General features: G+C 43.7%; 1 protein-coding gene across 1 annotated transcript in view; it reads left to right on the top strand.

The window, feature by feature from the left end:
* The window catches only part of LOC136648280 (neural-cadherin-like), a 66,087-nt gene that overhangs the window by 35,516 nt on the left and 10,923 nt on the right, over positions 1–19,648 (top strand). The window contains exons 17-27 of the mRNA XM_066624396.1: positions 491–774; positions 3,267–4,884; positions 6,486–6,579; positions 7,377–7,561; positions 8,690–8,922; positions 10,881–11,158; positions 14,283–14,497; positions 16,084–16,211; positions 17,220–17,347; positions 19,141–19,264; positions 19,353–19,533. Coding sequence (XP_066480493.1) covers positions 491–774; positions 3,267–4,884; positions 6,486–6,579; positions 7,377–7,561; positions 8,690–8,922; positions 10,881–11,158; positions 14,283–14,497; positions 16,084–16,211; positions 17,220–17,347; positions 19,141–19,264; positions 19,353–19,533 — 3,468 coding nt within the window. The remainder of the gene's footprint in view (positions 1–490; positions 775–3,266; positions 4,885–6,485; positions 6,580–7,376; positions 7,562–8,689; positions 8,923–10,880; positions 11,159–14,282; positions 14,498–16,083; positions 16,212–17,219; positions 17,348–19,140; positions 19,265–19,352; positions 19,534–19,648) is intronic.

Here is a 19,648-nt window from a genome sequence, read left to right as displayed (position 1 = left end):
TTTAAAATGATGATGCATTTAGGAGAAAAGCTTTTTCCTTTCCTGCTGTTGCAGTGGTCTTGTATGAGAGAGAGGTGTAATGACAAAAAAATTGCATGCAGGTCCAGCATACTGCACAAAATAAGTTTATTCAGCTATGGGCTGTGTTTATGGTTTCTGAAATGATAATGTCAGACACATCCCTATCTGATTTTATAATAACATCTAATATTCTTTTTAACGTAACATGAGCTGAAAGGCTGACCCATTTTGTACTCCTCCTGACCTCTCCCCAACACAGTGATAGGAGAAATGGGGAAAGAGGGATACACCCAAAAGACCACCTGTAGATATGTAGATCTACATCTATTCCCGAAATGGCTCTGACGGCAAGTAGGAGAGAACACTTACACAGCTTATTGTGGCGCCTGCAGAACTTACTGTGCCACTGACTCCCCCCACCTCCGGCTACCCTACTGTCTGATGGTAACCTTGTTTGTTTCCTCTTCAGGATCCAATGCCAAGCTAAGATATCAGATCACTTCAGGAAATGTACGAGGAGATTTTGATGTGGAAACAGAAGCAGGAACAATCTTGATTGCTCAGAGTCTAGACTATGAACAAGAGCAGCGTTATGAGCTCCAGTTGGTAGCCTCTGATGGAAAATGGGAGAACCAAACTCTGATTATCATCAACGTAATAAATAAGAATGATGAAGCCCCTGTGTTTTCTGAGAACGAATACCACAGTAGTATCTTGGAAGAGCTTGCTGATCTTCCCATTGTTGTTGTACAGGTAAACCATTTTAATTTGTTTAGTCTTAGACATATCCCACTTTCAGGAATGAACTGAGCATATATGAAGTTTTCTATTTTATTCTTAACAACCCTGTGAATTCAGTCAGGCTGGGAGACCCTTTATATCAATGGTTCTCAAACTTTGTAGCACCGGGACCTACTTTTTAAAACTGCAATCTCTTGGAAACCTCTAGAAGTGATGTCATTAACCTGGAAGTGATGTCATGGCTGGAAGTGCCATCATCAAGCAGTAACATTTTTAACACTCCCATACGACAAAATCAAATAAATTAAGTATGTAAATTAAAAGTTTACAATAAGTACATTTTTACTTAAAATGTAAATACTTAAATCCCTAGCAGTTGCTGATCTGTTTAAAAATATTTCCCCAAATATCCCAAAGGCTGCAATCTTATTCAGTTACTCAGGAGTAAACCCCATTGACTATCATTGTTAAAAATATATACTTAGTCGCCAGTTGTGTTACAGATCTGTAACGTTTCCCCAAATGCAATCACATTCCATGGTAGCTTCAATATGTTAAAAATAAAATACACATTGAAATGAATTGGTCCTGACCCACAGTTTGAGAAACACACCTTATGTTGTTCATGTCTTCTTTCCCCCTGCTTTACTGATGTGCACAAAGTATCACTATAAAGCAGAATAAATGAGCAGGAGTGGCCCATCCATGAAGCTGACTGAAAGGGCAGTTTTTTTGCAGTGGTTGAGTGAGGCAGCAAACTGGCAGGTGAAGCTTGGTGTCCAGCCACCGTTTACTCCTGTCCTTTGCCTGCCTGGCTACTCCAACCGATCACTGCCCTATTCTGTTATGGACTTTCAAGAAGAATGGGGAGAAGAGAATGGAGGTGCAGCTTTCCTGCTGCAGCTGTGCTGTGCAGGATTATGCTGGTGGAGCTGAAGCTGCCTCTGGGCTTCTATCGCCACTGTCACTTCCTTTGAACTGGTTGCGTAGGGAGCATGCTGGGAGCAGAGAATTTCCATTTCCAGGATCCTCCCCTCCCCGGCCATTTTAAAGAAAGTGGTGGCAATGGTGAAGGTAAGGTGAGGCAGCAATAGGGATGGAACAGGAGAAGTGTGCACATCCCTGCTTGAATCAGGCAGTTGAATTTGGGTCTATTTTGGATGCTGGATCAGCTTGGGCAGGACTTACAAATGAGCATTGTGCTATGTATTATGACTGTGCTGAAATACTTGTGTATGAGGCAGGGGGGAAAAGGACAAGAACAGTGGTTCTTTGTGGTCTCTGTATCAATAGGGTCTCTGCCTGCTCAGAACAATCTTGGAAACCCGAGAGCTTTAGCCAGGGATGTGGTGCCTGCCCCTCCCTCCAAAAGTCAGGCTGTCGATCCAAAATATTCCATATCCCTTCTAATGCCCACTTCTTTGGCTAATTCCTCCCCTTCTCCAGAAACAGCAGCTGTGGTGTGCAAAGGACTAAACAGAACTCCTTATCAGTTTGAGCAGTTAACAAAATTTATTGCTACAAACGGAATTCCTCTTGTCCAGAAGCTTTCCCGTCCCCAAAACTCCACTTAACTTAGGGCACAATCCTAACCCCTTATGTTGGTGCTTTCCAGCACCGATGTAAAGGCAGTGCTGTTCTGAGGTAAGGGAACAAACATTCTCTTTGAGGAGGCCTCCGTGAGTGACACCCAACTGCAGGATGCAGCACATGACCCATTGGCACCGCTATGCCAGTGCTGGAAAGCACTGACATAAGGAGTTAGGATTGCGCCCATAGTGGGTAAAGATCTGAAGCATCTAGTCCAAGTCCACAGCAGCTTCAAAACACAGTCCAATCTTCCCAGTCCAATCCAGCAGCTTCCCCGCGTCCTCTTCCTTGGATGGGCCCAATGCAGATCTGTCAGAGTCCCTCCTCTGTGATCCTCCAGCAGAGTTGTGGCAGTCCCTTCTTCTGTGTGTGGGTGTAGGTCTTCTTCTGGGGCTGCCTTTTATTCCTGCAAACCCTGGTTAAATCCAAATGAAGCTCAGCTGTGAGCTACCTCGTTACTCCATGTCCATGCAAAGTCCCATCAAAATCAAATGAAGCTCAGGTGTCTGTCAAAGTCCCCATTGGCCTTGATTGATTACAGCTGTGGAGCCAGCTCTGCCCTTCCCAGTGCTGTCAACCAGCTGTCAAAACATGGGAATCGCTGACAACACCACATCTTCTACCTGGTGATCTCCTGATCTTCCATTGCACAGGCTCCCTGCCTACAGGCACAGGGTGAGTATCTTCCTGTTTAGTTCATTTCTAATCTCTGCCTCCTATGTAACCACTGCAGTTTTTGAAATGAAGTTCCTAATTCATATAATGTGAATTTTGAGCTGCTAAGAATTCTTACATTATAGCACAGTAGAATTTCTTTGCCTCTACTAAGCTGCTTAATGATGACAGCTGCTTTATGGACATGGGGTGCGTTATTGTTTTTTCCACTCCCAGTCAATCTTTTTACTTGTTTTCAGGTTTCTGCTACTGATCCTGATCAGGAAGCTGATCAGAGTGCCCTTCGCTACTCACTGCACGGACAAGGTGCCCAAAGTGAGTTCAGTATCAATGAGTTCACAGGAGAGATTATCGCAAATGAAAAGCTAGACCGAGAGCAGCGATCTGTATGGCGCTTCCTTGTTCTTGCTACAGATGAGGATGGTGAGGGCCTCACTGGCTTTGCAGACGTAATCATAGAAGTGACCGATGTGAATGACAATCCACCTCTTTTCCTTTGTATCTCGGATGGTTGCTTTATGGGGCAGATTCCTGAAAGTTCTCCAGCTGACTCAGCTGTAATGGAGATGTTGGCGGTAGACCTTGATGACCCCAGAGCTGGGAAGAATGCTGTGTTAACCTACAGCATTGTTCAGAATGTCCAAAATGAGATTAACCTCAACTTGTTTGCGATCAGTCCACTTACCGGGACCATTTCCACTATGCTGGGATCCTTAGACAGGGAGAAGGAAGAAAAGTATCTGGTGGTGGTTGAAGCTAAGGATGGAGGAGGTCTTACAGGAACAGGGACTGCTACTATTTTGGTGACTGATATCAATGACCATGCTCCAGCCTTTACACAAAAGATGTATACGGCTTTTGTATCAGAGAGTGCAAGCCTCAACACTGTGGTCGCTGAAGTGTCTGCTACTGACAGAGACGAAGGAGAGAATGCTGTGGTGACTTTCAGCATCCTAGATGGAGATGAGGATCGCAAGTTCTTCATTGAGACCATCACAGCAGAGAAGCGTGGTGTGATTCGACTGAGGAAATGGATAGATTTTGAGAAACCTCATGAGAGAGTGTTTAATTTGACATTGAAAGTGGAGGACATGGCTTTCTTCTCCATAGCTTACTGTGTCATATATGTGGAGGACTGCAACGATCATGCCCCCATGTTTTTCCCTCAGTTCTATGAAGTGGCAGGTCTGGCAGAAGATGTACCTGTTGGTACTAAAGTTGTCCAGGTTATTGCTGTGGATTTAGATTCTGGGCTGAACGGAAGGTTCTCTTACCGTCTCCTAAACAAGTCAGACCCAAGCTGGCAGTTTTCTGTGGCTGGTGATGGCTGGATCACGGTGGCAGGATCACTGGATTACGAGGCTGTGTCACAGTACCAGCTTGTGGTCACTGCAGTGGATATGGGGCATCCTGCCCTGAGCGGCAGCGCCACTGTTCTTGTGGCTCTTCAGGATGTAAATGATAATGGGCCAGAGTTTGATGCTCCATATGACCCGATAGTTTGGGAAAACACTCCTTCTCCTCAAACTGTCCAGATGAATGATACATCAATATTGTTGTATGCTAAAGACAGGGACAGCCCAGCAAATGGGGCGCCTTTCTCCTTCCACTTACTGAGTGATTTTGGCTCTGTGACTTACTTTAGTTTGCAGGATTTCAATAATGGAAGTGCAATGCTGACTGCATTGCATACCTTTGACAGGGAAGTACACAAGGAATTTTATCTGAAAATCCTGATTGCTGACAGTGGGAACCCACCCATGAGCTCCACTAACACCTTAACTGTTACTATTGGAGACCAGAATGACCATCCTCATGCTGCTGGCTTCATGGATTGCCTCGTCTACAGTTACAATGGTAAGCCCATCATGATGAAGCAGTCTCGAACTGATTGTTCCCAAGGTGGTATTCCCTGTTCCCTAACATGGTGTCTTAGAGAGGATCCTTTTTGCAGCAGCTTCCCTCTTGCGTTTGGAACTACAGTACGTATACAGGTGGGGCCTCTTTATCTGCAGATTCAGCACCCACAGATTCACCTCACCTTGGATGCTGAACCCCCAGATTACCCTGCAGCAGACCTCCCAGACGCAACCAGTACCTTGTTCCAGTCATGGCTGGGTTTTTCCGGTTTTTGCCAAAAACCAAAAGTCATCAAAAAACTGCTCCGGGTGCTATTTGGAGAGAGGGTCAGAGAGGCTCAGAATGGCTCTGGACATGACCAGAGCAAGGCAGACTTTGAAAACAGCATATATCATTATCCGCAGTTTTCAGTATCCATGGGGGGTATCCGGGATAAAGAGGCTCCATCTGTAAATGTGTTCTGGGTGGCTGCCCCCAAAATGGATCTCCTTTTCCTTGTTTCCCCAGCCAAGAACATCATTTGGAAGAATTGCGAATGTTCACTCATTTGAGGGAGGGGCACAAGAGAGGATTGAGCAGGTTTAATATGTTTGTAATAACACTCTTGAATACAGAAAGCTGCCATATATGGAGTCGAACCCTTGCTCCGTCTATTACAGTATTAACTACACTTCCTGACCCTATCTCCAGGGTTTCGGACAGGGATCATTTCCCACTTCTGGTAACGCCAGAAATTGAACTTGAAACCTTCCGTATGCAAAACATGCCACTGAGCTACAGCCTCTCCTCTGTTTTCAGTTTTTTCAATCTTAGTTTTGGGAGGGATTCTATAATGAAAACAATTATGGTAGACAAGCCTTCCTTGAAAAGAAGCCTTGCATTCACATGTAGAGTGTATTCAGGAGATACAGCTTCTGTCTACATCCCAACTATGTTTATATTCTTATCGCCCCTTCTCCAACTGACTCCCAGTGCCCTTCCTCACTTCTTTTGCTGAGTAATGCCATGAATGCTGAAAATCCCTGATTTTCTCCTATTTTTGCATAATTTTTTCCCCTTTGGGGATCCCTTCTGGTTCCCCCCAGAGGCTTCTGAGTTGCCCCAACCTCCTCCAAAGATTTCTGCATCACGCTGCTGCAGTCACCATTATCCTAGGTGACACCTTTTAAAATCAGTACTATGACAGAAAGCTCCTGTGGCCAAGTGGACAGGCTGCTTTGCAGATCCACTGTCTTCTCGTCTGTCTTCCTGCCTAACCGACCCACTTGCTGAGATTGGTGTGCAACAGACAACAGAGCATCTAAACCCACCTGTCTAGATTAAAGGGCAGGTAGGAATGGTCATAAACCATCCAATTGGATGGGCCCATGACATAATCAACTCTAGGTTTTTTTTAAGGACATGCAAAAAGATGCTTAGGTATGTTGCCCTGGTTCATCACTGAAAGCAGCTGTTGCTGACATTAGTGACATGGAATATTTGCAGAACATCTGAAAAGTAAAATCATGAGATAATATTATGAAATTTATAATAAGTTGATGCATATGTAGAATATGTCCTCAGTTTTAAGGAAGCATGCCTTTTCTCCATTATTTTAGGTATCATACCCACAACTGTGCTGGGCAGGGTTCATGCTCCAGATAATGATGACTGGGATCACAAGACATATCACTTTGAAGGGAAAGCACCCAGGTAATTTGTCATTTTATTTTTGAAGATATTTCTATTAATGATGTAGGTATATTTTAGAAATAGATAATTGTCCTTAAAATGATTGCAGTGTAACTTTTTGATAGGCACATAACACATTCCTTCTTTCTGTTCCTTCTCTTGCATTTGTACCACTTAGGAAGCTCATTCTCTGCTCTCTGCTCATTCTCACAAGGAGGGTTGCATTCCAGTTCTCATGGTCTGCTTCCTAATCCAGCCCAAAATTAAATTCTGAAATCCCAAAGGCAGTGCTATTTTTGTAATCCAGTCCCCACATTTCTTGAAAATCAGTTGATCCAAAAAGGAATTGTGAATTCCCTTTTTACTTGTCCTTACTACAACAGTTCTTTAAGGGGGGGTGGGGCTTAAAATGAATTATATCAGTAGCAAGATAGTTTATATGAGAAGCACTATAAATTCAAAATTATTGAAATGATTACGTGTGGATTGCCTTCTTGCAGCATCTAAATTAATAAATCATACTAGATCAACACTGACACCTAAAGCTATAAAACAGTACTATTCTGGATCCATGAATCTTTTGATCTTTTGGGGGGCTTGGCTGGGGCTCTGTTTAAGATAGAGCTTGAAAAGTAAGCATACAGGCATGAGATTTGCAACTAATGGGGGAAGTGAACAGCCAGGAGCAAATGCACATCAAATGCAGTAGGCCTACACAGAAATGGAAAAACAGTTAAGCAGCATGCACAGGTAGCAGGCAGTGCAGTTGCATTGGTCACAGTTTGATTGAACTATGCCATGCATTTTTTTTCTTGCAGGAATTTTATGCTCAATCATAACTCTGGTTTACTAAGTATAAAAGAAGGAACTTCTTTTGGAACCTATGATATAAGAGTAAAAGTTACAGATGGCATCTGGCCTGATGTGGTCTCCACTGTAAAGGTGGTTGTGAAGGAAATCAGAGAAGAAGCTGCTCGCAATGCAGGGTCTATCAGGATAAGAGGTAAAAGAGGCTGGCCAAATATTCAGTTTCATTAATGCCCACTAAATCCAGCAGTTGAGATGTCAATCCCTAATGATGTTCAGTATCTGTAGTTAGGCTCTATAACAGCATCTTCAGGATATGTTTTCTAGGTTAAAGACTATTGTCTAAAGCCACAAGGTCCAGGACATTGGTCTTACCTTGATAGATCAGGAGATAGAGGGCAACTGTTTGTGCAACAGTTTTCCCCAACTGGGTTCTTGGACAGACCAACCTAGCACCCTCAGGGCCCAATCCTAACCAACTTTTCAGTGCTGATGGAGCTGTGCCAACAGGGTGTGTGCTGCATCCTGCAGTGGAAGGATAGTCATGGAGTCTTCCTCAAGGTATGGGAACACTTGTTCTCTTATCTCAGGGCTGCATTGTGGCTGCATCGGCACTGGAAAGTTGGATAGGATTGGACCCTTAGGGCTCAGTCCTAACCAATTTTCCAGCACTGACCTAAGGACAATGCAGCTCTGAGGTAAGGGAACAAACATTCCCTTATTTTGAGGATGCCTCTGTGACTCCCCCCCCCCCACACACACACACAACTTCAGGATGCAGCAGATGCCCCATTGGCACAGCTATGTCAGAGATGGAAAGTTGGTTAGGGTTTGGGTCTTTTTCTCTCAACAGGGTCATAGGAAGGTGGAGAAGTGACCCAGCTGTTGTTAATGATCTGACCATGACAATGATGCTGTCTTGGCACCCTTCCCAGATCAGTTAATTCCAGGCCAGGGCAAAGTCCAGCATGCCCTGCAGTATGCATGAAATGACTTACTATTTGGGTTAGATCCATAGTTAGCAATGAAGTATCCAGGCAGACCTGAAAAGCCGGCTTCAGAATGTGCGTCAAAATCCCCCCCAATAGAAATAGGGTGATCTTGGAACATCTCTAAAACTAATTTAATCAGAATGACCAGAAATGTTGTGCAGAATAAATAAAGCTGCCTCAGAGAAGAAACAGCTGAAAAGATTCAAAAAAGTTCTGAATTGGGTAGCAGGTGTGGATCTCTCCATGAACTAGAACCACTGTGAACTCTAAAATTCTTACTATAGACTTAAGTTTTCCTAGGTGCAAAGATACAAAAGTTGTTTTTTTTACAGATATTACTGCAGAAGAGTTTATACACCAGCCGACTGAGAGTGAAAGTAAGTACAACCAAATGAAGAAGCTTTTCTCAGAAGTCATACCAGCCCAGCTTGAAAATATCCACATCTTCAGTGTCTTCAACAGTCCAGGTGAAATCCGAGGAATAGATGTGTGGTTTGCAGTTCATGGATCACCCTACTACAAAGCAGAAAAACTTAATGGCAATGTTGCTGTATCCAAAACAAGGGTATGCATTTTTTTTTCGACCGCATGTTGTATTGTAAGCAATTTTTTAAAAATCTGCTGAAGGTGTTTGATGGACTCCTTGTTGGTTTTGTCTCTGTTGCACACTTTGTTCTGAATGCGCCTCTCCAAGTGGGGGTTTTGTGTGCAGGATGCACAGCAGAATCAAGATCACGTTTCTCTCAGCAAGCTTCTTTGATTCAGTGGACCCGCCTTATCCGCGGGCTCAGCATCTGTGGATTTAACTTACTGCCAATGCCAGCCTGTGGTTGGAGGGGCCAGAGACCTCCTGGATGCAACCAGAATTGCTTTCCTTGCATTGTCTCCCCACGTCTCAGAAGACCTCTCAGAGGCATCTGAAAGGTACTTCCAGTTTGTTGGCAGATACCTCCCCCCATAGACTTCGCCATCTGCAGAATTCCTTGTCTGTGGCAGGTCCTGGAACGGATCCCTTGCAGCTACCAAGAGTCCATTCTATTGTAGTTTCCTAGCACTCTTAAGAACTAAATTGACTTGCTGGAGAAATGTTATTCTTATCTCAGCAAATGAATCTGTTGTCATTGGTGCTATTTGCATTGTGGTTGTGAGAGTGTTTTGAAGGTATCTCTAAGAACTTATGTGACGTTGCTGGTGATGAGAGACATATATTCTCCTTGTATCCTGGACCATTGTGAAGTAGCTTGAAATGTTTCAGAGGCAGAGTTATGATTGTCAACCCTTTTAAAAACTGGGAGGCAAAATTCTGGGGAACATCAGCAAGACAGCCTTTAACCATGGCAACCACCTGCCGTATTCAAACATTTTGTTTCTGTTCTCTGCTTCTTTCATTCTGACACTATGTCCAGCTTCTCCCCTTCCCCCACAAACACCCGTTTTTCTTTTTTGCTTTGCAGTTCTTTTTGATGAAGCTTGCTGCTCACAACTGGGCCTTTATCCTTACCTAAGGATAAAAATTTATCCTTACCAGGCATGACCTAAGGAGGAATAGCTGCTGAAGGCATCCCCCCTCCTACCTCCACTTGGGGGGGCAGGCAGGCATGCACCCTGTCTTCTCCTCTGTAACAGGGAGTAGGGTGCTACTGCCACCTTTGCTTGTGGATGAACATGTAACAAAGTTGGATGGTCTAAGAGGGCAACTGCTGTGTCTCCTTGCCTGCAGAGGAGAAGATAACAGTGATGGTTGGCATGGGGCCTTCTTCCTAATTTGCTATAGCAATCTCCATCCCTGTTTACCTGCTTCTTTCTCCTGGTTATGCTTCAGTATTGTGAAGCAACATGGCCGATTGGGGCAGAACAAGGAAGCTGAGAGAAGCCAGTGCATCTCTCAGCTTCCTTGTTCTGTCCCGTCCACCACTCTGTTTCAAACCATGGAGTTCCTGAAGCCAGAGGGAACAGGTAAGATATCAAATGGGGACTATTTGAGGCAGTCACAGAGGTGGCTAATGGGTGCATGGTGCTGCCTGCCCCCCTCTGCTACCTCAGGCAGCCTGACTCACCTTGTCTATCACTGAATTGGCTCTCATCCTTTCTAGATTGTGGTTTGTGTTTAGTTCCTTTTATTAAAACAAAAAGAATGGGAGAAAAATACTTAGGATGCTTTTGTTTTTCAGCTTCCAGCACTGGAAGCGCTAGAGAGCTGTTTTTCCACCTTCTAGCATGGTAGAGTTGCGTTTGTTTATCACCTTCTAGCATGCTTGCTGTACTAACAATCTTTCCAGCAGGCTTGATGCTAGAAAACATGGCCACCTCCATTGTAATGATTCTGTATTGGGGACAAGATGGTGCCACGTTAGCCACTGCATCTCTGTGGTAGACCCCATTTACTTTTGAATTGGATGCCATTTTTTGTGTAGCTTGTTTTTGAATTGCACTTCTAGTATGCCAGAGGTATGTTAGCGACTTTGCTTTTAGTTATTCAAGTCAGAAAAAGGAACACAACCTTAAACTACATCTTGTCTGCAGCTGGAAACCATCTTGAACATCAGCATAACCCAAGTTGGCATAGATGAGTGTTTGGATACAAACTGCTCTCACAGCACTGGATGCATCAGCAAACATGAGTTCAGCCCTCATCCCACAATAATCTCTTCTGGAAGTGTTTTGCTGGCTGCTGTTACGGTATGGAGCAGTGCCCAATGTATCTGTGAGGCTCGGGAGAGGAAGCATCATTCCTGTTCATCCTACCAGATTAACCCCTGTTTTAATGGTGGTACCTGTATGGACACAGAACTGGGCTATAGGTTAGTAAACTGGCTCCTCATTTATATATTTCTTTAAAGACATGTGCACCATGCTTTGCAACACTTATTGATTTAAAAATCTGTTATATCCCACCTCTCCCTTGTGCCCAGCCTCACAGTTGGAAGAAATGGCAGGAACCAGTTAGGGACAATCCGCATAGCTCACAACAACTCTGGTAGAGTCCCTGTTGCTATGATGACTGGGACCTGTGTACCTCAGAAGTGGGAGGGATGAAGGAGGGCAGGGGAGATGGGCACACCAGATGGCTCTAGTTGGCAGGACAGCAAGTCCTGCTGTCTAATGATGAGGAGGGCGGGCAGGCCTCCAGAGCTGAGGTCTTCCACCTGCTGGCTTCCCAAAAGAAGAGGAACAACAGTGGAGCCCAGGGAAGCCACATGTCCTGGTCCACTGGAGGAGGAACCACGTGAATCATCAACTTCCTCCCCACCAGAATTCTGAATCTCTCAATCACAATCCCTCCTCCACGCTTTCTTCCTTTGTCCCCTCTCTCCTTCTCCTACACCCCCATCCCGAGACAGTGGTCTCCTCAATTCCAACAAGAAGCAGCAATGATGCACCCCAACTCTACAAGAATCTTGGTGGGTAGGCTTGCACAATCTCTGGGTAGATTTTGTAAGCTTGCACAATTGTTCACAGCCTGGTTGGTTATGTTTTGTTCCCTGTTAAGAGGGATTCAGCTAGTGCAGAGGTTCCCAAACTACGTCATGACGCCCTAAGGCAGGGGTGTCAAACATAAGGCCTGGGGCCAGATGCGGCCCACGATAGCTTTTTATCTGGCCCTTACGTTCTCAGCTGCTAAGCAGTGCTGAGGTGTTACTGCTGAAAGGGCAACCCACATGAAAATTGGGCTCTCCCATATCTTGGAATATGGTCAAGATTTGTGCATTTTCTCTGTGTCGTTTGCAGCTAATGAGTTCCTAAGTGAGAAAAAGTGCTTATTTTTGGTATAACCTGTTTAATGACAACACTTCCTGCTTAATGACATCACTTCTAGCCCTCAGCAGGCATGATGAATGCTATTCTGCCCTCTGTATGAAATGAGTGACACTCCTGCCCTAAGGCATTGCCATGAGTCTCCAGAGGCATCTCAGGCTGCGGGCCGGCTGAGCTGCTTGGCAGCACAAGCGTTGCAGACCATAGAGGAAGGGGCAGTGCTCCATGACCTGAGTGCTATTCGAGTAGCCGTTTGCACCCTTCTGCCCTCCGTGGCCAGTTCTATGCTGATTTTGAGGCTTTTTCCCCAGGCACAAACCTGGAAATAAGTGCCTCATTGTGTCACACATTGCATTATCGGCACTCCCGGGTTTGTGACCAGCACCGTCAGGAATGTGTCACATCACAGGTGAGCTTGGGAACCATTGAAATAGTGGCTTGTGATGGATCTCCTTTCACATTACAGGAAACAAAACACACAAGTAGCAAGACCCTTGCCCATTGCCATTCTCCATCGCAGGTACATGCCTACGTAGACAGCTCTTAAGTGGTGTGTGTGTACACAGTACGTATACAAGGTAAAAATGCACCCTGTGAGAAATGATCCTCCAGAGTGTCTTATTTTTGGGAAAGCTAGATGGCAGCATTGGGCTTTATAAAGTGAAATCTGTACACTAAGTTCCCTACCTAACTACTAGTTAGGTTCCAGGAGTCTGTACTGTACTGTACTGTACTGTACCTGTGTGAAAGTGCTATGCAGCCATTCATACCTTGGATATCTATAATCCAGGGATCCAGTGCAATTCTAAAGACTTGCCTGTATGCAGAAGTATGATGCTTGGTTGTCCACTGGCCAAAGGAATTACAGTACACAAGGGTGTTGTCATAAAAATGTTCCCTTTGGCCTTAATTTTTAGTCACACATCATAACTAAACAACGAGATTTAGCCCAGTAGTTCTACATCTTCTTGGGCGTAAAACTCCCAAGGCCTTTGCGGGGGGGGGGGGGGTGAGGACAACAACACGATTCTCATTAGTTTCTGATCACTTTTATTTTTCTAACATTCTAAGACTCGGGGAGAGCTGTGCAGGGCTTCCTGCAACTCCTGGACCTTGTGCCAGCCCTTAGTAACTATAAAAAAAACCCTTTCACCATCCTTAGCAACGCAATCCTGGGAATTACGTCGTTGCCTGTTCCCTTCCCCGCTCCTTAAAAGGACAGGGGAAGCTTTTCACAAGGTGGGGGGTCGCGACCCACCAGTTTGAGTATCACTGATTTAGACTAAGATTTTCTTTGTGTTTGTTTTTTAAAGAGATGACAGCTGTAGGATGTCTTGATCAAGCTCAGTTTTAACCTTCCCCCACCTCCTTTCCTGCTTGATAGCAATAAAAGGTGGTTGTGTTTGGTTGTTGGAGTTACCTCCATTCAGAGCCCATTTTTTTTCATACAGTGTTAATGTTTTCTTGGACAGCATCTTCCAGTGTTATGGAACTCTTGGTTTTTCCCCATTACCAGAGCAAGGGGTCACTATTTTCAGAGTTATTGTGGTACTCTGGTTGTCTCGAAGCAACTTGTGTTTGTTCTGCCAGTAAAGAAGCTGCACCTGCTTCAAAACCCTGAAGGCTTTGAGGGTCCATTTTTAAGTTGGTTACTGGTAACATTTTAAAGTTGGATACTGGTCTGTCAGTTGGCGACCTTCTGTATTCCTTTCTTTAAACTATAATAATAATACTGCCTCAGCATCACTTTTCCTCTCCCTGGTTGACAATTTGTCCAAACTTGAAACCTTTTATTTCTGTGAAAAGTACCAGTTAAATATGAACTGTAGAGGCTGCATTAAAGGCCAAAGGAAATTATTTTTCCCTGCAGTGTTAGATGTTCGTTTTTCTCCCTGTCTCTTGAATATGTTGTTTGTTATGTCCGTAGTACTCATCATGGTACAACAAGCTTTTCTTTGGTTGTGGTGGTGGTTCATCATCATCAATTATACTCTTGAAAAACTATAAATAGACATAGTGGAGGGAGAATACTGGGCAGCCTGTCCTAACACTAGAATGGACATAATGGTAGCAGGGATATGAGGTGGAGGGGACAGGTATGGGAATCTGTTCATGTTCTGGTGTGGTATGAGTGCAGATCAGATATAATGCTTCAGTTTATTTCTACAGTTGCAAGTGCCCTGTGGCTTTCCATGGGCCAGAATGCCAGCAGACACAGCACACCTTCAGAGGACGTGGGTATGCTTGGTTCCCAGCCATCAAACCTTGCTTTCAGAGCCGTATCTCCTTGGATTTCATTACTGAAGTGGCCAATGGCCTTCTGCTTTACAATGGGCCAGTAGCACGTGTGAAGCCTGGGGAAGCAGAGGATTTTATTGCACTAGGTTAAATGCTTTACACTTCTTTTTCTGTTGCATGTATGAAACCAGACCTTTGTCTCTGAAAATTTTTGTGTTGAATGTTTGCTTGTTTTATCTTAAATAAAGCACACAGAGTTAGTCAGTGAAAAGGAAATGCAGACCCAGCAGCCAAAGTCTGAATATTGCACAGTTGTGTGATATGTCTTCCAGGGGTTTGACTGCCCCCATTTACCCAATCAGCAACCTTTCCCCTTCATTTATAATTGTGCCTGCTGATGGAGGAGACCCCACCAGAGTACCTGGTAACGGTCCCTGAGCCGTCAAGCATGCATTGTATTCATCTAGTATTCATCTTCTCCTAATGTTTGTCAGTCTTTTCTACAAACTCAATGTCCTGACCTGCATCCTATGGGCTTTGCTTACTTTCTGGGTAAAGATATTAATTTGCATGCTCGTTTCATATTTATTAAGATAATAATGTAATATCTCTTATTTGAGACTTTGGGGCCAGTGGAGCCTGGTGGCTGACAGAAAACAGTGTTTTTGCATGTGACTGGAATAGAAGTTTAAGAGGCAGCTTGGATAAATTATGATCAAGTGCATGGCCTAGATGCCACAGAATCTCTTCTCTGCATTCCTGCCTCCCAACTTCCACTGCAAGTCTTGTGACCCTGGCAAGTCCCAGAAGGATTTTGTGATGTGGCAGGAGGGGGCTGCACACCTGCCTAGATGAGATCTCTGGATAGTGGCATTGTGAAATTTGCTCTGTGTGTATACCAGTGTATCTTCCTTGTATAAAGTACAGTGGGCCTTCCTTATCCATGGGTTCAGCACCCACAGATTTGACTCGACATGGGTACTGACCCAGTAGCTGGAGGGCCTCAAAGACCTCCCAGGTGCTACCAGAAGTGTCTTTCAGTCGCATCCAGAAGGTCTTGTGAGGCTCCCACAGAGGAATTTGATTATCCATGGAAATCAGTATCTGTAGGGGGTCCTGGAACTGTTCCCCTTCAGATTCCGAATGCCCACAGTAATCTTATTTGGATGTTAACAATACTACAGTATTATTATTAACTGTATTTATATACCGCTTTTCAACAAAAAAGTTCACAAAGCGGTTTACAGAGAAAATCAAGTAACAAATGGCTCCCTGTCCCAAAAGGGCTCACAGTGTAAAAAGATGCAAAAGATTACCTGCAGACAGCCACTAAAAAAGACACTGCTGGGGTGAGGAGGGCCAGTAACTCTCTCCCTACTAAATAAAAGAGGAGCACCCACTTGAAAAGTGCTTCTTAACCAGTTAGCAGGGGTTATGAAGCTATTGGACTGCTCAGGAAAAAGCATAGTGCTGATTGGCTGGCTCTTACAATGTCTCTTCCCCTTTCCTACAGCAATTCTGCAGATGTTTGTATTGATTTTACTTTTTTAAAAAAGGTGAACAAATGAACACAAACAATACTTCAAAAAATAAAATAAAGGCAAACAGCCTATCTGAAGGAAGGGGGTGGAAGGTCAGATCAGGCAACCTGAACTTGTTTTAGAACCAAGTTGGATCAAGAAAGAAATCCATCCAATACCTTTTTCCCTTTTTGTTTTGTTTTCTTAAATAGAGCTCTCGGATGGTGTCCCATCACTAACGTTGAGCCATGGCTCAGGAGTTCTGTTTCTGCGGTTGTCGGAGAAAGTCAATGTAGCAGATCGTCGCTGGCATAACATAAAAATAATGAATGATGGAAAGGCAAGTGTGAAATGTAATCCCTCAGAACCACTCTATACATTTTCTTCTTCAGGATCCAGCTAATTAAAAATGGCTGTAATAGCAGAAGCTGGCTATGCACAGTGCTAATTGGCTGGCTCTTGTGATGTCAGGAACCCTTCTCTCTCCCTCTGTTCCTAGAGCAATTTTGCGCGTTTTTAAATTGAATTTGCTTTAAAAAAAAAAGATGGCAAACATTTAAGTTTGCCAACCTGAAGGACTGAGTTATAGAAGCAACACAGACAATCAGCTTTGGACTCACTGGTACACATGCCTGTCTTTTTACACGGTGAAGGCAGGAGGTGGATGCCTTCTACCACTTGTTATGTTCTAGCACTCCAGTGCTATGGTCCTGATTCAGTTAAGCTTCCCTTCTATGCATTTAATAGCTGGGCAAGTAAATCATGAATCTCTATTGTCTTGCATGGCTTGGTCTTTGGGAAGTTCTGTCTATTGAAGACATAAATTAAATATTCCAATTTCCAATCTTTTTTATGGAAAAGCACAGCAATGCCAATAACTTGAAGAGATTCCTTTTTCTGACAGACTCAGTTTTTTATAAGGAAAACTGTGATAAGAATCCTTTGTACATATGTAGGGGTCAAAGAGAGGATTGTGTCCAATCTAAAAGTAAGTGATGGAGTAGTGACATCTATTCTTAGTTCATCTCCTTTGCTTTCTGTTCTGAAATTACATCAAAAAGTTGTATAGACAATCCACAGTTAACTTTTTTGTTACCTATTCTTCCTTTGCTCCCAAAACTCTGAGTAGACATTGTACAAAATCAGGTTTTCTATGTCTGGTTCCTTAGCTGTACACCAAAAAGGAATAACTACGTTTGTCTACTTCTAGAAATAGTTTGAGAATTAGAAATGAATTATCTGTCTATTTTAACTGAAAATCCTAGTGCTACTGTGTAAATTACAATTTTCCTCTTTAAAAAAAAAAACAACAACACCATACACAATATAAATATATTTTCCACTTTAGAAAGTACAGCTGATCCTGGACCACTGTATAAATGTTTCCATTAAAAATGACAATGGAGCCCTAGAGGAAGCTTCAGAGGTGGACCAATCTATTTGTAAAGTTTCTTCTGAAACTCCAGGAAATAAGAGGTAAAAACTAAAACCCAAGCTTAACCACTTCATGTTTCAGTTGATTGATGAGGACTAATTTTAATTGGCAGGGCTGAACATTAAATAAAGGAGGAGAATGGATCAAGGCCGGGAAGAGGGTGGGTGGTATTGGGGCCAGCATCTATCACAGGTCTGAGTAGATCCAGTGGAGGCGTGAGGGCTTATTCTTGGATAAGAGAACAAATGTTCCCTTGCCTTGAGGAGGCCTTCGTGGCTTGAAACTTCCCCGTGGGCTGCAGCATGCATCCCTTTGGCACGGCTACGTTGGCATGTGGGACATTACTTTGGATTGGACTGTAAGTTATTTCTGATTCTCCCTGGACGAGATCTGAAGGCACATAATGCAACTGTAAAGCTAAGCAAGTCTAAATCTGGTCAGTACCTTTGTTGGTGCCTATACAGAAACCCCAAATATTCCACCTTGAGTTCCACAATGCAAGAAAAGTGGGATATGAATGTAACAAAAGTAGTAGTGTAGCTTAAGGGGGGTTGGGGGAGCAATTACCTCAGACTTCACACTGCTTGAGGGGGGGCTCTACACCACCGACTCAGAATGCACTTTTGCTCCAGCTGAGGTTTGGCTGCTTCTTGCTTTCTCCTCCCTGGGGTTCTCCAGCAAGGTCGCTGGTTGAATACAGATTACTTTTGCATTGCATCATGGTCCCTGCCTGGTGCAACCCTGTCCGCATTTTTAATTTTTCTAAATATAATATTTGCTAACACCAGCAAGTATTAGAACTTGTGCTCCCTGACTCTCCAAGCAGCTGCTCTAACTCACTGGGCCATTTAAGCCCATTGTGAATACCTAAACAAAGAGAGGGGCTATAACCAGCAAAAGGCAGAGATTTCAGCAGAAGCTTGAGCTGCAGCATAGAGAAGCATATAGAGGCATATAGAGGCAGGATTTGCAGCTAAAATTTATTAAAACAAACATAAAAAGCAGGCTTAATTTCACTTCATAATGAATTGTTCTCCCTACTTAAACCCCCCCACACACACACTTTTGAGTTGATTCACTGCTTTATGAATTAGTTCCTAATTCTCAGAAGAGCAAGAAGAGCTCCTAGAGCCTTTAAATAGGAACTTCTGGTTTTTGTGGCAGGCATTCATATGGACGGGGGTGGGGGCACTCCAAAATAATCTTTAACCACGGTCACCAGATGCCTTAGGTACGCTACTGGACAAAATGAATAAATAACCAGAAATAGGAAGGTGTGTGTCTACCTCCTGTGCTCCTAATTACCAAACTGATTTTACGGTTGGGTAACATAATGCCTGGACTTGTTTCTTAAATTAAGTAGCATCAAAGTTCAATACCTCAAAAAGAATTATTAAATGGTTCAGTGCTTCTCTAGTGAAAACAATAATGTAGGAACTAAGTCCTACCCACCCACCCACCCTGCCCAGCTAAAAAGGTAGTAATTAACCACTAAGAAAGTTGATCATGGGCCAGTTTGGACAATACTTACCCCATTCAACTGGATCCATGCTTTAAATGGCATGTGTGTACATGTCCTGAACTCTTCCCCCATATCTTCCTAAGTGCATGGGGGGGGGGGGGTTAAGCCACATAGCTCCCCTACACATGATTTTGAAAATAGAAATTCCCAAATCAACAGAAAGGCTGGGGCATTGGGGGGGGGAAGCGGTCCAGAGCATGTGTGTGTGCTATGTGCACAAATGTCATTTTAACACACAGGGTCAATTGTCCAAACCAGCTGTCTGTGTGTTATTTCTTAACTGTTTTGTTTCTTATTTCTTGTTGCTGGTAGATTTCTCAATGTACACCAACCTCTCCAACTGGGTGGTGTTAAGAAGGCCATGCCATTCCATACGTCACAAAAGCACTTCAGAGGATTTATTGGCTGCATACGCAATGTTGTCATTGATACTCAGGTAAGAAATTGTACACTCTTCTCCCAGGTATGAAATCCTGCTGCAGTTGCTTGTCCTGTTTCTGTTCATTTATCTTTTTTTTCCATAGGTATATAATTTGGAGCATCCCGCAGAATCTTTAAACAGTATGCCAGGCTGCACTTTGACTGATGGGCTGTGTCAGAAAACTGGAGTCCCCGCCTGTGGCATCCATGGCAAGTGCATTGGCAACTGGAATTCTTTCAAGTGTGACTGTTTCACTGGCTATACTGGATCATGGTGTGACAAAGGTACAGTTGACTTTGTGGGGAAAGCTTAATCCCAAGAAGAGTTTTGAAAAATAAGTGGTATGCAGTTTGTTTTAAATTTCAGTTTGAAGGAGTTGGGTGTGTTTTAGTTTTCCAA

This window comes from Tiliqua scincoides, chromosome 4, assembly GCF_035046505.1.
Source record: "Tiliqua scincoides isolate rTilSci1 chromosome 4, rTilSci1.hap2, whole genome shotgun sequence".
Classification (NCBI taxonomy): domain Eukaryota; kingdom Metazoa; phylum Chordata; class Lepidosauria; order Squamata; family Scincidae; genus Tiliqua; species Tiliqua scincoides.
This window is presented reverse-complemented; position numbering and strand designations above follow the sequence as displayed.